At 35.9% G+C, this 11,789-nt stretch overlaps 1 protein-coding gene across 4 annotated transcripts; it reads left to right on the top strand.

Moving 5' to 3' along the window:
• The first annotated feature begins 1,771 nt into the window (after positions 1-1,771).
• LOC104591430 (serine/threonine protein phosphatase 2A 55 kDa regulatory subunit B beta isoform-like) lies at positions 1,772-11,444 on the top strand. Of its 4 annotated transcripts, XM_010250247.3 has the most exons (15): positions 1,793-1,945; positions 2,030-2,143; positions 2,593-2,696; positions 2,880-2,975; positions 3,061-3,180; positions 3,390-3,584; positions 3,688-3,779; positions 4,044-4,162; positions 7,078-7,201; positions 7,376-7,499; positions 8,480-8,548; positions 10,118-10,209; positions 10,355-10,432; positions 11,045-11,118; positions 11,197-11,444. In XM_010250247.3, exons 2-15 carry the CDS (start codon positions 2,059-2,061, stop codon positions 11,328-11,330), a joined length of 1,506 nt encoding a protein of 501 aa, XP_010248549.1. In that variant the 5' UTR covers positions 1,793-1,945; positions 2,030-2,058; the 3' UTR covers positions 11,331-11,444. The 4 variants fall into 4 exon arrangements, with proteins under 4 accessions (XP_010248548.1, XP_019052246.1, XP_010248550.1 ...); XM_010250246.3 differs by having other exon boundaries at positions 1,772-2,143; XM_019196701.2 differs by lacking the exon at positions 3,061-3,180 and having other exon boundaries at positions 1,772-2,143.
• The last annotated feature ends 345 nt before the right edge of the window (positions 11,445-11,789 follow it).

Genomic DNA, 11,789 nt, shown 5'->3' with positions numbered 1-11,789 from the left:
GATTTAATTTTACTCACAGTCACAGTGGTGGCATCTTCGAGGCTCATCCCAAGTTGTTGATACCTCTGTATCAGTTCCATCTGCTGCTGCCGGCCATGGTTATTTACATCCCACTCTGTAACCAACCTCTCCTCTTCAATAGCGTCCTTCTTGGTGCCAATCGATATGAAATATGCGAATCCCATTGATATCCCGTTGGCCACCAAATTCGCAAACCCCAACACTAACACGTCAACTGCACAACAAATTGAAGTACAAAAGAAAGATTTTCAGACCAATAAATTAAAAAAAAAAGAAGAAGACGCTTTTCAATAACAACACGTTGACGACGTTGGGTACGTTGTATTCTACTGAGAAAGACGACGATGTGGATGTGGGTGTGGGCTCACCGGAAGAGTAGTGAACGGAGGCGTTGGGTAGAGGCGGCGGCGTCGGAAATGTGCGACGGAGGTAGGCGGAGGCGTACCGGAGGCCAGTGTCACCGCCGCCCACTTCCGAAGGTGGAGGCGTGTTGGAGGTGGGGGTGGGCGGTTCTCATGAATAATCTATAAGAAGAAAAAAATGAATAATAATTTTGTCCATTATTAAAAAAAAATAACTTATTTTTAAAATTTTATTAAATTTATTATTTTTATTAATATTAAAGCTCATAAATTGCCCTTATCTTATATAAACCCTTTGCTCTTCCACCTAGAGCAGCTTCAAAGCTAAGTTCCTTTTCCAAGCCCCTACACCTACAGTGTGGGGGATCATGAGGATAAGGGAAACCTTGGAAAAATGGTAGGAGCAATTTATTAGAGGTGAGAGCAACAGCAAAATTGCCTACAAGTCTACAACCACAAATTGGTTTTGGGTTTTCTACGTCAGACTCGATTCTCTGTTGATTGCTTTGGCGACTGGCGTTGCAAACTCATGCAATGCAGTCGATTGAAAGAAAAATATGGGGATAGAATATATATATATATATATATATATATATATATATATATATATATATATATATATAATGTGGGGATAGAATACATCAACATTGGCGCCGACAGAAATCATTCCATCCAACAATTGACATGTTAGATGTTTTCATGCATGTTAGCCTGGTTATAAGGGAAGAGCAAACGCCGGTTACCTCCGTTTGTTTGTGATACAAACGTTGAATCGAGGTATTTATGCATTTGGTTCAGGTTTGTTTGAAATGTAAAAAAATAATGAATAATGTATTTTTTAATATTTTTGTATTTTAAAAAAGAATAATGTACATATTTTTTGGATATAATTTTATATTAATTTGATAATTAATTTTTTGATTAAAATTGAGGCATTGAAACCTTTAATGATGGGCCCATACTTTTGCATCGATTTCAAATAAAGAATGCAAAAACGATTTAAAATATAAATTGTATTTGCATTTATGAACGGAAAAATAGATAAATATGTAATGTACATATTTGTATTTGCATTGCAAACAAATGCAGTCGAAGGAAAAAAAAAATAGAACAAAGGTCAAATCAATAAATCAAATTAACGGATTGTAACGAAAAGGGTGCACTTGAAATAATGTGTAACTTTAAGGGAGTCTAATGCTATTAAGCAAAAGGAAAGAAAAGTTTCAGCCATTATCATAGATTACGGGGAGGTAATGGCCATTTACCTAAAATTAAAGGTTTAATTTTACTATTCAAGCCGGTTGCAAGTGATCTCTAAACTGGAACTACGTGTCAGAAATTTACCGGACTCGAAGATAAAATCCCTGCGAGTCCAAACGCATTGTATCCGGAGTATGCTCTCTGATGTTTGTCACTTTGCTTTGGCATTTTCTTTCCGGGAGATTCCCGAGGTTATCACCGGATAAAACCATCACCTAGATACAATTTCTGCAAGTTGATTTTCAGTTTCGCGTGGCCGACGACCAACTCCGAAAGACTCACTACATTGGAAAAAGAAAAGTGTACCTAGACGAAGCTTCTGATACCTCTTTTTTTCTTTCCGGAGAAAGCAGAGCTGCTGCTCTAATGGCGGCTTCTTGATATAGGTTGACACGTGGCACTAAAGTGAGGATCCATGAGTACAGCGTTCCCGACTGCTTTAGAATGGAAGTTCTCCCAGGTCTTCGGTGAACGGACACCAGGAGAGGATGTTCAAGACGGTTAGTTAGCCTTTCTGCTTTTGTTTGTTCTTATTGATTATTTTCTTCCCTTTTTTTTGTTGAATTTGTATTCATGTTTTATGCAATCTTTACCTTTTTCGTCTTTTTATTGTGGTGAACTGTTCTTTTGTTGCTGGAATTGTTGACCTATTAAAGAGCTTATTCTGTTATATTTACACATTCCTTATGATTTTTCTGCTGTCAGAGCTTTGCTTTTGTATTCCATGTTTCTGTCTTTTGCGTTGTTATGTTGCCTAAGCTTTAGATTAATCGGTAAGTTTAGGATTCATTGAACCTTTCCGGTAATATACTTGTAATCGCCTTATGGGCAGTCAGACGAATTATGCTATGACGTTCATTTCATTTTGGTAGATATTTTCTAGCACTGATTATCATCCCTAAAAAATTTGATGGTCACTGATTATGCAAAACTTTGGTGCCGTCTTCAGTTGATATTGTCTCAACAGTTGAGTTTGAGAAGAGAGGTGATTTTCTTGCCACCGGAGATCGAGGCGGCCGTATAGTCATTTTTGAAAGGACGGATGGGAAAGATGTAACCATCCTTGTCTCTTGAGACTTTTGTTAATTTTTCTTTATGTATTTTTATCTGAATTTGAATTTTCTAGACTATGGCCTTCCTGCTGAAACTTATCATTTTGCAGTGAGCATAAAATACTAAAATAGGTTGAGTTTACATCATTGTCCTCAATTATTCAATTCTTGGAATTTTAATTAGTGCCATTCTCGAAAAGAGTTGGAGATCTTGGATTATAGACCCCAAGGACATCCTGAATATCGCTACAAGACCGAATTCCAGAGCCATGAGCCAGAGGTATACCTTTTATTTGGTGGACCATTGTGTACATTGATGTTTATACTGTGTTTGCCGATCCTGACAATGTTACCATTTCCAATAGTTTGATTACGTGAGGAGTGTGGAAATTGAGGAAAGGATCAACAGAGTAAGATGGTGTGCAACACCAAATGATTCACTGTTTATTCTCTCCACAAATGATAAGGCAATTAAACTATGGAAGGTAACAATTTTTTTTTTTCACTTTGGAAAAAGGAATTCCACTCGCTAAGATTATCAGCTGAAGGAAAAAAGGGGTCCTTTGTTCTCCTTGAATCATTTGACTGTCAACCTATTACAAGGGATGCATCAGTTTTCTTCAGTACTACACTATAGTTGTTTCATTCATGCACCATTAATTGCTCCTTTATTCTTTATGTCCCTGGAAGCTAGGTTAAGGACCACAAAGTGAAGAAAGTCAAACAAATGGAACTGAATCCATTTGTATGTTCAGAAAATTCACTGCTGTCTGAAAAGAGTTTTCTTATTGGGAAACATGAACCTTCTTTTATTAATGGTTATCATCTGGAGTGGAAAAATGAAATGCCAAGTAATGTATTCCCATCTTCCCATGAAGAGTTTGCCAAGGTATGTTTCTCTGCATTCTGCCAGATTCAAACATTTCTTCTCAGCTATATGGCTTTGGCAAAGAGTATCATACAAACTTATTCACCAGTTTGTTGTTGACTAGATAGCCAACAATAAAGAGGCTACTCTTGCAAGATGTCGGAAGATCTATGCTCATGCTCATGATTTTAATATTAACTCTATCTCAAACAATAGGTAAGTTCACACTTGGTTTTCTTTATCCTTTTCTGGAATTCTTTCAACTTCAAGTCTCGGTTTTTAGTGCTTTTCAGGCCTTAAAAGAGGATACAAAATGCAAGTCTTTCTTAATTAATGCGGTTATCTCCAAATAATATTTTTTTAATTACTCTTCCTTCTCAATGATGAAAATAAAATATACAAGTTTAATTCAAATATTCAGTTTTCTTGAGTTCACTTATTGCCTCTAACATGGTACTCTGGTTTCATACCATCTTGCAGTGATGGTGAGATATTTGTTTCTGCTGATGACCTAAGGATAAACTTGTGGAACTTGGAGGTCAGTAATCAGTGTTTCAATATCATTGACATGAAACCATCAAACATGGAGGATCTAACAGGTAAGCTGTAAAAAGTCCTCCTTTTGGCTTTTTAATTGAATAGACTGTGTAGCATTTCTATTTTGCACCCTTTCTGGAAGTAAAGCTAATGGAATTTCTAGGATAAAAATGGGAGAAGAATGAGAAATTATTAAGAGTGGAGAATCAACTAAAAATGCAGACAAATAGAGAATTTCATCTGTTCTTTCACAAGATAAGCCACAATCTCATAGATGCTCTTAACACCGGGATGGAATATTAAATGCAGGAGTCATGTGTTGATGTAATTACCTGAAGAGTGAGAAAAAAGCTTCAGCACTTGTGAATCACCATTGTCCAGAAGCATGGGTGCAGTCCCATAACTTGTCACCATCTTTGTCAATTTCCAGAAGCATCTAAAAGCATTGACATTACATTTTTAGAGATCTTAGCTGATTAACAAGACAAAAAAAAAAAAACACAAAATTATGCAATTTGGAGATAATTTGAGCAATTGCTTGTCCAATTCTACTTACAGGATATAAGTTCATTATCAGAAGAGTTCCTTACTTTATTGGATCTGTACTTGAAGTGGAGGGTAATTTATTAGATTTTAGTGACAGTAGAGTTTAATGACTGATTTGATAGTAAAGATCTTAGTACAGATGAACTTAAGTTCACTATTACCTTAGAACTTATTTAGATGATAGCAAGGGAGTTGAATGCAATTTTTGTTTGGGTACGTAAATCAGAAGATGGGATGGCTATCACTCTGAGGACCAGTAGTAAACAAATGTTTTGGGGTGTCACAGACACTGATGGGCTGGCTACCACTTGTGCTCTTTGTAACGTATAGACTTTATTTTGTCATAATTTAATAAAATTGATGATAAGTTACCAATCAAATAAAATAAATAAACCTTCACATTCTCTTGGGAGGACTTAGGCTGGAAAAGAAAGAATAATAAAGAATTCTCTGCAAGAAACAGGCTTATGTTTTTCTAGAAGAGGAGTGGAGATTCAAACTGAAAAGATTTAGGCTGAAGGTGCAAGCCTAAATCTTTGTTAGTGTGAAGTTGTTGAGGGAAAGGTTGAAGGTGCAAGCCTTGGGATTGCATGTTAGTGTGAAGTTGTTGAAGGAAACACTGGTGTTGATTCTGAGCATAGTGGAACCGAAATTGACCTTAGCCACTCTTTTGGACAAAGTGCAAGCTTAAACTTAGTTTGTCAAAACTGAAGGAGTCCAGAATATATCCATTTTTTCTCTAAAAAGATGTACCAATCTATTGCAGAAGAGGTAACTAGGACCTTATTACTTCCCAGAAAGCTTCATTGAGAAAGCCAACATAATCTTTGCATAAAAAGAAGACTGAAGATACGATAATGAGGACTGCAAGATGTTAACATGAATGAGAATTCTATATGCTTTAGATAATTTGAAGATACTTCTATTCCTGTGGCACATATACAAAGAGGATCAAATGCCAATGTTGGAACTTACATAATTAATCTTTTTCTTGTTCTTTTTAATTTTGGGTTAGAGTTTATTGTAGAAACTATTAATTGGAATATTGTTAGGAAGCTTTTTCAAATTTCCTTTCTCTGTAATTCATCCCATATGAGCCATAGACTGTGTTTGGACATGACTTGGGTATGATATGGCCAGATAACAATTAGCTGCCAATTAATGCCTTCTCTTCTTCTTTAATTATGTCCTTGTACTCTGATTTTGAATGTACAATTCTCGATTTAACTTTCATATTACATTCACAAGTAATTTTAGAAATTGAGTCATGTTTCTTTGATAATGCTTTCTTCCAGTAGTTTCTTAAGTAATTTTCTAGGTACTTGTAGAAGCTACGTTTGGCAACTGTTTCGGGAATTAGATACATGACCACAGAGTTTTGAATGCTGTCTATTTTGATAAAGGCTCTAAGATATCATCCCACAAGTTTTGAATTTGTGTGCACACTCTCATAATATAAACAATTTAATACTTGATTTTTTCTCCCAAGTTTTGAGTATGTGTATGTTGTGTGCATCTCATATCTTAGACAATTCAGTACTTCCTATTGCTCCTTCATTTGGTTTTTACTTCAACCCTAATTTCATCTTCCTTTTTCAGGCTTGTTCATGGTGCCATTTAGTTTCCAGCACAGTCAAATTAGTCATTTCATATATCAAATTTCTGATCCAAATGGCTGATCATTGTGTTTGACACCCTTTAGATGACATTTGTGGAGTTCCTCTCCTGCATGAAAAGAAATTATTGCATAATAGCTAACAATTTTAGGCTCATTTTCTTCTATCCACCACTTCTAAGATAGTTTTATCCATGGGAGAGCCATGCTTTTTTTATGAATTAATACTTGATAGAAGAATAAAAATAAGAAACACGACAAAGGTTACTTTCTAGAAACATCATTGCTCAACAGTTTTCTATTTACCTCTTGATTTCTTCAGTTTGATTTTTCAACTTTCAGGTCAAGAAAGTTCAAGAGAGAAGCCTAAAACCATTTAAAAAAGGAAGAAGAAAACAGAAGCTAGTGAATTACGGTATTATAACAGTTAGTTTGTATTTTGTCCAACATGGCTTTATCTTTTTTGAGTCTTCAATTTTCGTGGTAAGCAGTATGACTATCAAATCCTTTTGAGTTTGATCCAATTTGGATAAAAAATATGGGGTGTGAGCTACAACAAAAACTTCAGAATTGCGTTTAAAAAGTAATTCATAAAATTTGGATGGGAAGAAGAGTAGTACAAGTCCTTGGAGGTAGGTATTTACAATACTTAGAACTTAGTACCAGTGGAGGAATAACACACTAAACCTATGTTCTTAGGACAATCTTAATGCAGGTTTGCTACAATTTGTGTACAATAAATTCATTTTGTCACCTGTTCAATTTCTCTTCCTGATTGGCTGCCTTTTCCTAATGGATGTGTTGGCTTCTGTCCAGAGGTGATAACATCAGCTGAGTTTCATCCAGTTTACTGTAACCTCCTAGCATACAGCAGTTCAAGAGGTTTTATCCGGTTGATTGACATGCGACAATCTGCATTGTGTGATCACCATGCTAGGATGTGAGTTTAATCTTGTTCCTGAACTTTACACATGCTTGACTGGTCATATTTCTATTCCATTTTTCTGGTTTCTCTACAGAGTTCACTTCAATTTAGCTTGGTAACTCCACTTTCTACTTAGGACAATTCTTGGGGAAGTATAAGTAGCTTTTGACTTGAAATTTGTCTATACAGATTCCAAGATCGTGAAGTCCATGGACCTAAATCCTTTTTTACAGAGATAATTGCTTCTATCTCTGATATAAAGTTTGCAAGTGATGGAAGGCACATCTTGAGTCGTGACTACATGAACCTGAAGGTCTCTTAGCCATTGTGTTGAGCACAAAATTACCAATTGAGCCTGCTTCTTATTACAAATTTATTCATTCTATAATTTGCATCACCTTCTAGAAATTAGGCTGTGTTTGGTTTGGAGGAAAAAGTAGGGAAAGGAAGGGAAAGGCGGGGAAACCTTTACATACCTTGTATAGGTTTCCTTACATTTCCCTTCCTTTCCGTACTTTTTCCTTCAAACCAAACTTAGCCTTAGGGGATCATTCTGCATTTTCTGTGAATTTATCATTGGCATTTTCACAACTATTCTGCTAATATTGCAGCTTCATATTGTACTTCTATTTAGGTTAAGAAATTGTTTAATTCTGTGGGGCCAATATTAGACTGGGGTTAGAACTAAGGGTGCAAATTGGTTACATTATTTGAATAATATACACTGCATGTCTGTATCCAGCATGGGCCCTTGGTACACACCTCTTCATATTTTAGTAAATGCTCAATTCAGGCCGGGCCAAGTTGCACCCCTATCTGGAACCCTCGTATTTTCTTCGTATCTGAGAAACTAACACTTCACAGTGGAATGAACATTTAAAACAACCAAATGCTGCAGTCAATAGTAATCAATGGTTGAGCCTGTATTATTTTATTATCAGTGTCCTCGTTTAATTCTTGATTTATTTCTATACAATTATGGTTGGCAGCTGGCATAAAATCCTTAGCGAATCCAATATGAATATGTTCAGAAATTGATTTAGACACTATATAAATGGATTATGTTTAAAATAACAGGAAATAGTGACTCTAGTCTTGTCTAAGAAAATAAACCAAAATGTCTTGTGAAGATGTATCGGTTTCTAAAACTTCCAAATTTCACAAGTGCAGTAATCCTTTCTGAATAATTTACAGTTTACACTAAATTTTTTGTCACTTCACCATTTTTTGTCCTGGAAATAAACAGTAAGTTCCACAGTAATCTATGCTTATGCAGTCTGTCCCTTGTTGTAGCTATGGGACTTACACATGGAAGGCTCTCCTGTTGCAACTTTTAAGATTCACGAGTACCTCCGCCCTAAGGTAAAGTCTCTTGTTTTTGTTTTCTGACTATTACCAGGAAAAATAAGCTCTATGTATTGTAATTACTTGTCAGGGATTTTTATAGTTAGATTTTTCTGTTTTGGAACACTAGAAATAGAAAAGACAATAATTTTCTGATAAAACCATCATGAAAGTTCATCCATCCATCTTAATTTTCACTTGCAAACCGTGAAGCAAGAAAGGGAATTCTCCAATGCAATATTTGCCCTCCCCTTTTGGTGCTTCTGTCATTGCTGGAAGAGACTGATAGATGCCTTTCCAGAGTTTCCCTTTGACTTTGTTCACATTTACTTTCCTACATACATTGAATTAGGGTGGGCTAATCATAAGTTGACCTTAGCTCAGTTAGAAGAGCAGAGGACTGGTCCTCTAGGTTGCTGGTTCGATTCCAGCAGGTCGAGTTATCTAAATTTTACTCGTAGTTTTATTTTTTGTACCTTTGAGTTCAGATGTGCCGAGAGCACCACTTATATCTGATTTGTTCAGATTTCCTCACAGAATCCTCATCACACCCATCTCATAGCACGTTGCGGCAGCACATTGAGAATATCTCCTGTACTTGTATGTTTTTCATTCATAGGAAGATGTTCCCAATGCTCTGCTGCAAGGGCCGTGAGGAACATTCTGGGAGGAGGAAATCCGGATTCAGTGATTGCCCATTTGGTTATTTAATATCACTAATTAATTAATCCATAATATTTATATAGTTATTTAACTAATAAATGATGCTTACTAATATTAAATATGTAATTATTTAATAATAATGATTAATAAATTTGTAACTATCTAGTAATTAATTATCAGAAATCAGTATTACAGAACAAACCCTGAATTGACTTTACAACGTTTTTATTCCAAAATTTCTTGTCTACCTTTCATACCCATACATTTTACTTTGAACATAAAGCCATTATCAGTTGCAAACTTACGATTTTATATCTCCCTTACACCTTTATTTTTGATAATTCACACTTTGGGGGCGTTATTTTGGGAAAGTTGACAATGGGATTTTGGCTCCAATTGACCAAGAATACCATGTTCTTTTTTCAGATTAATGTAGGGACCAAGGAAAGTTTATTTTCCTGGGTTTCACTTACCCAGGTAAGTAATACCCATCTCCTAGGTGGGTAAATAACTTTCACCTGGGGGGAAAGATTTCAGTACTTAAATGGGACAAAAATGCCCTATTTAATAATGGATTTTTATGGCTAAAATAGTCATTTTCTTTTTTACTTGGGAAATAAAAGAATATGGGTAAATACACTTACTTGGATAACTGTTTCCCAATAAAAACTTACTCAGGTAATTGCATTTACCCGAGTAAGTTACTTACCGAAAAGCGAACGGGGCATTTGTTGCTAGAAAAGTAATTTATCTTATATACTCATGGTGTTTGCTGCCTTTATTGTTTGCCTAGTTTTATGGTTGCAATCTTTATTTTTCTCATGCATAAACTATGTTTCTTCTGTAGATTACTGAATCACGGAATGCCCAATTCTTATGCATTTCATTACGAACTGTAGCTAACTTAGCATGTTTTCTCTGCAGTTATCTGATTTATATAATAACGATTCAATTTTTGACAAATTTGACTGCTGCCTCAGTGGCGATGGGCTTCATTTTGCTACTGGATCATATAGGTTTGTGCTTTGGATAGGATGCTACAGTAGGTGCATGTTAGCTTCATTCAAGAGGGTGGCACAACCTACTGTAGGTTTATTTTTCCACTTCATCCAAACAAATGCATATGTGGTGACTCTTGGGTTTTCCTGTGTATGATTTTAGCAATGCTTTTCGAGTTTTTTCTAATGGGGATGGAAGCGAAGAAGGAACAACTCTGGAAGCTAGCAAAAATCCAAACAGGTGATTTTCATTTCATATTTAAATATCGGTTCAAACTTGCAACCCATTCATGAAAATTTTATTGAAGGAAGATCAAATGGATCAACTTCCAAGCCCTATCTAACATGTCCAATTTTCATATTAGATACAGTTATCTATAAAAAAGAATGTCCTTGTTACTGATAAAAGATTATTTGTATAAACCAAGGTTTTTAAAACTGGACCGGACAGGGAATTGTTCTGGGTTCCGGTTTCTGGGTTGAATGGTCCGACTGTCCAGTCCAAATGGACGGCTCGCTGTGACAATAATAAAAAGAAAAAACAAAAAATGGCTAAAAACCGTTGTCCAGGTTGACGGTTCACCGGTTTGACCACCCAGATCAGCGATTTGCTGATCAAATCAACAGTTTTGGCCAAAAGACGGTTTTGGGTGAAACAGGATCGGTCAGATAACTGGTTCTTAGTTTTTTTGGTTCGATTGTCTGGTCCGGTCCGGTTTTGAAAACACTGGTATAAACTACTGAAGAGTTGGCATGGGCAATTTTGCGCCCATGATACTTGTAAGGTTGCATTAGGATCAGTTGATGATTTGATTTTATCCACTTCTTTCTGATAAGCTTCAGTTGTAACCAGGAAGCAGTATCACCAAACTACTAGAACTAGACGGACATCACTGAGCAACCTCACACGTGGCTATCATAGACAAGGTTAGTCTGTTATCCTCCCTTCCATCTTTCTCATTTTATGTCAATTCTGTCTTTGATTAGTCAGCTTTTTCTTCACAGGACATGAGAAGTCCAGTATTGATAGTCATGGACTCCCTGACCTGACCTCCAAACTGCTACATCTGGCCTGGCATCCAACGGCAAACTTAATTGCTTGCGCTGCTGCAAATAGCCTGTATATGTACTATGCGTAGCTCATTTGTATAATTTGTATAAATGCACTGCACATAGTTCTTCAATACCTTCATGTCAGTGCCTAAAAGAGACCTGAGATAAACTATAAATGAAGAGGGTCTTGTTATGGCTTACCTAATGTTTCTTGTATGTATGTAATTTATTTATTTATATATAAATCATGATTTTTAAAACTGGACCGGACAGGATGGTTGGATCAGAAAAAGGGAACCAGTCAGGTGACTGGTTCCATTTTACCCCATAACCATTTTTTCCAAAAATCGTTGATTTGGTCAGTAAACCGCTGACTCGGGCAGTTGAACTGTTCAAACCATTCAACGATTTGACTAGTTTTTATTTTTTATTTTGTTAAAATGGGCCATCTATTCAGTTCGATTGATTGGACCATTCTAACTCCGGAACTGAACCCTGACCGATTCATTGTCCGGTTAAATTTAAAAAACCTTGATATAAATAAA

This window comes from Nelumbo nucifera, chromosome 4, assembly GCF_055504915.1.
Source record: "Nelumbo nucifera cultivar China Antique chromosome 4, China Antique-T2T, whole genome shotgun sequence".
In the NCBI taxonomy this organism is placed as follows: Eukaryota; Viridiplantae; Streptophyta; class Magnoliopsida; order Proteales; family Nelumbonaceae; genus Nelumbo; species Nelumbo nucifera.
The sequence above is the reverse complement of the archived record's forward strand: the minus strand, read 5'-3'. Positions and strand labels throughout refer to the sequence as shown.

Excerpts from the sequence above, each read along its gene's own strand:
- LOC104591430 (XM_010250246.3), top strand. The coding sequence starts at position 2,059 with ATGAGTACAGCGTTCCCGACTGCTTTAGAATGGAAGTTCTCCCAGGTC. Across the intron at positions 2,697-2,879 it reads AAAGGACGGATGGGAAAGAT|TGCCATTCTCGAAAAGAGTT; the intron begins GTAACCATCCTT and ends AATTTTAATTAG. Across the intron at positions 10,433-11,044 it reads GCTAGCAAAAATCCAAACAG|GAAGCAGTATCACCAAACTA; the intron begins GTGATTTTCATT and ends AGTTGTAACCAG.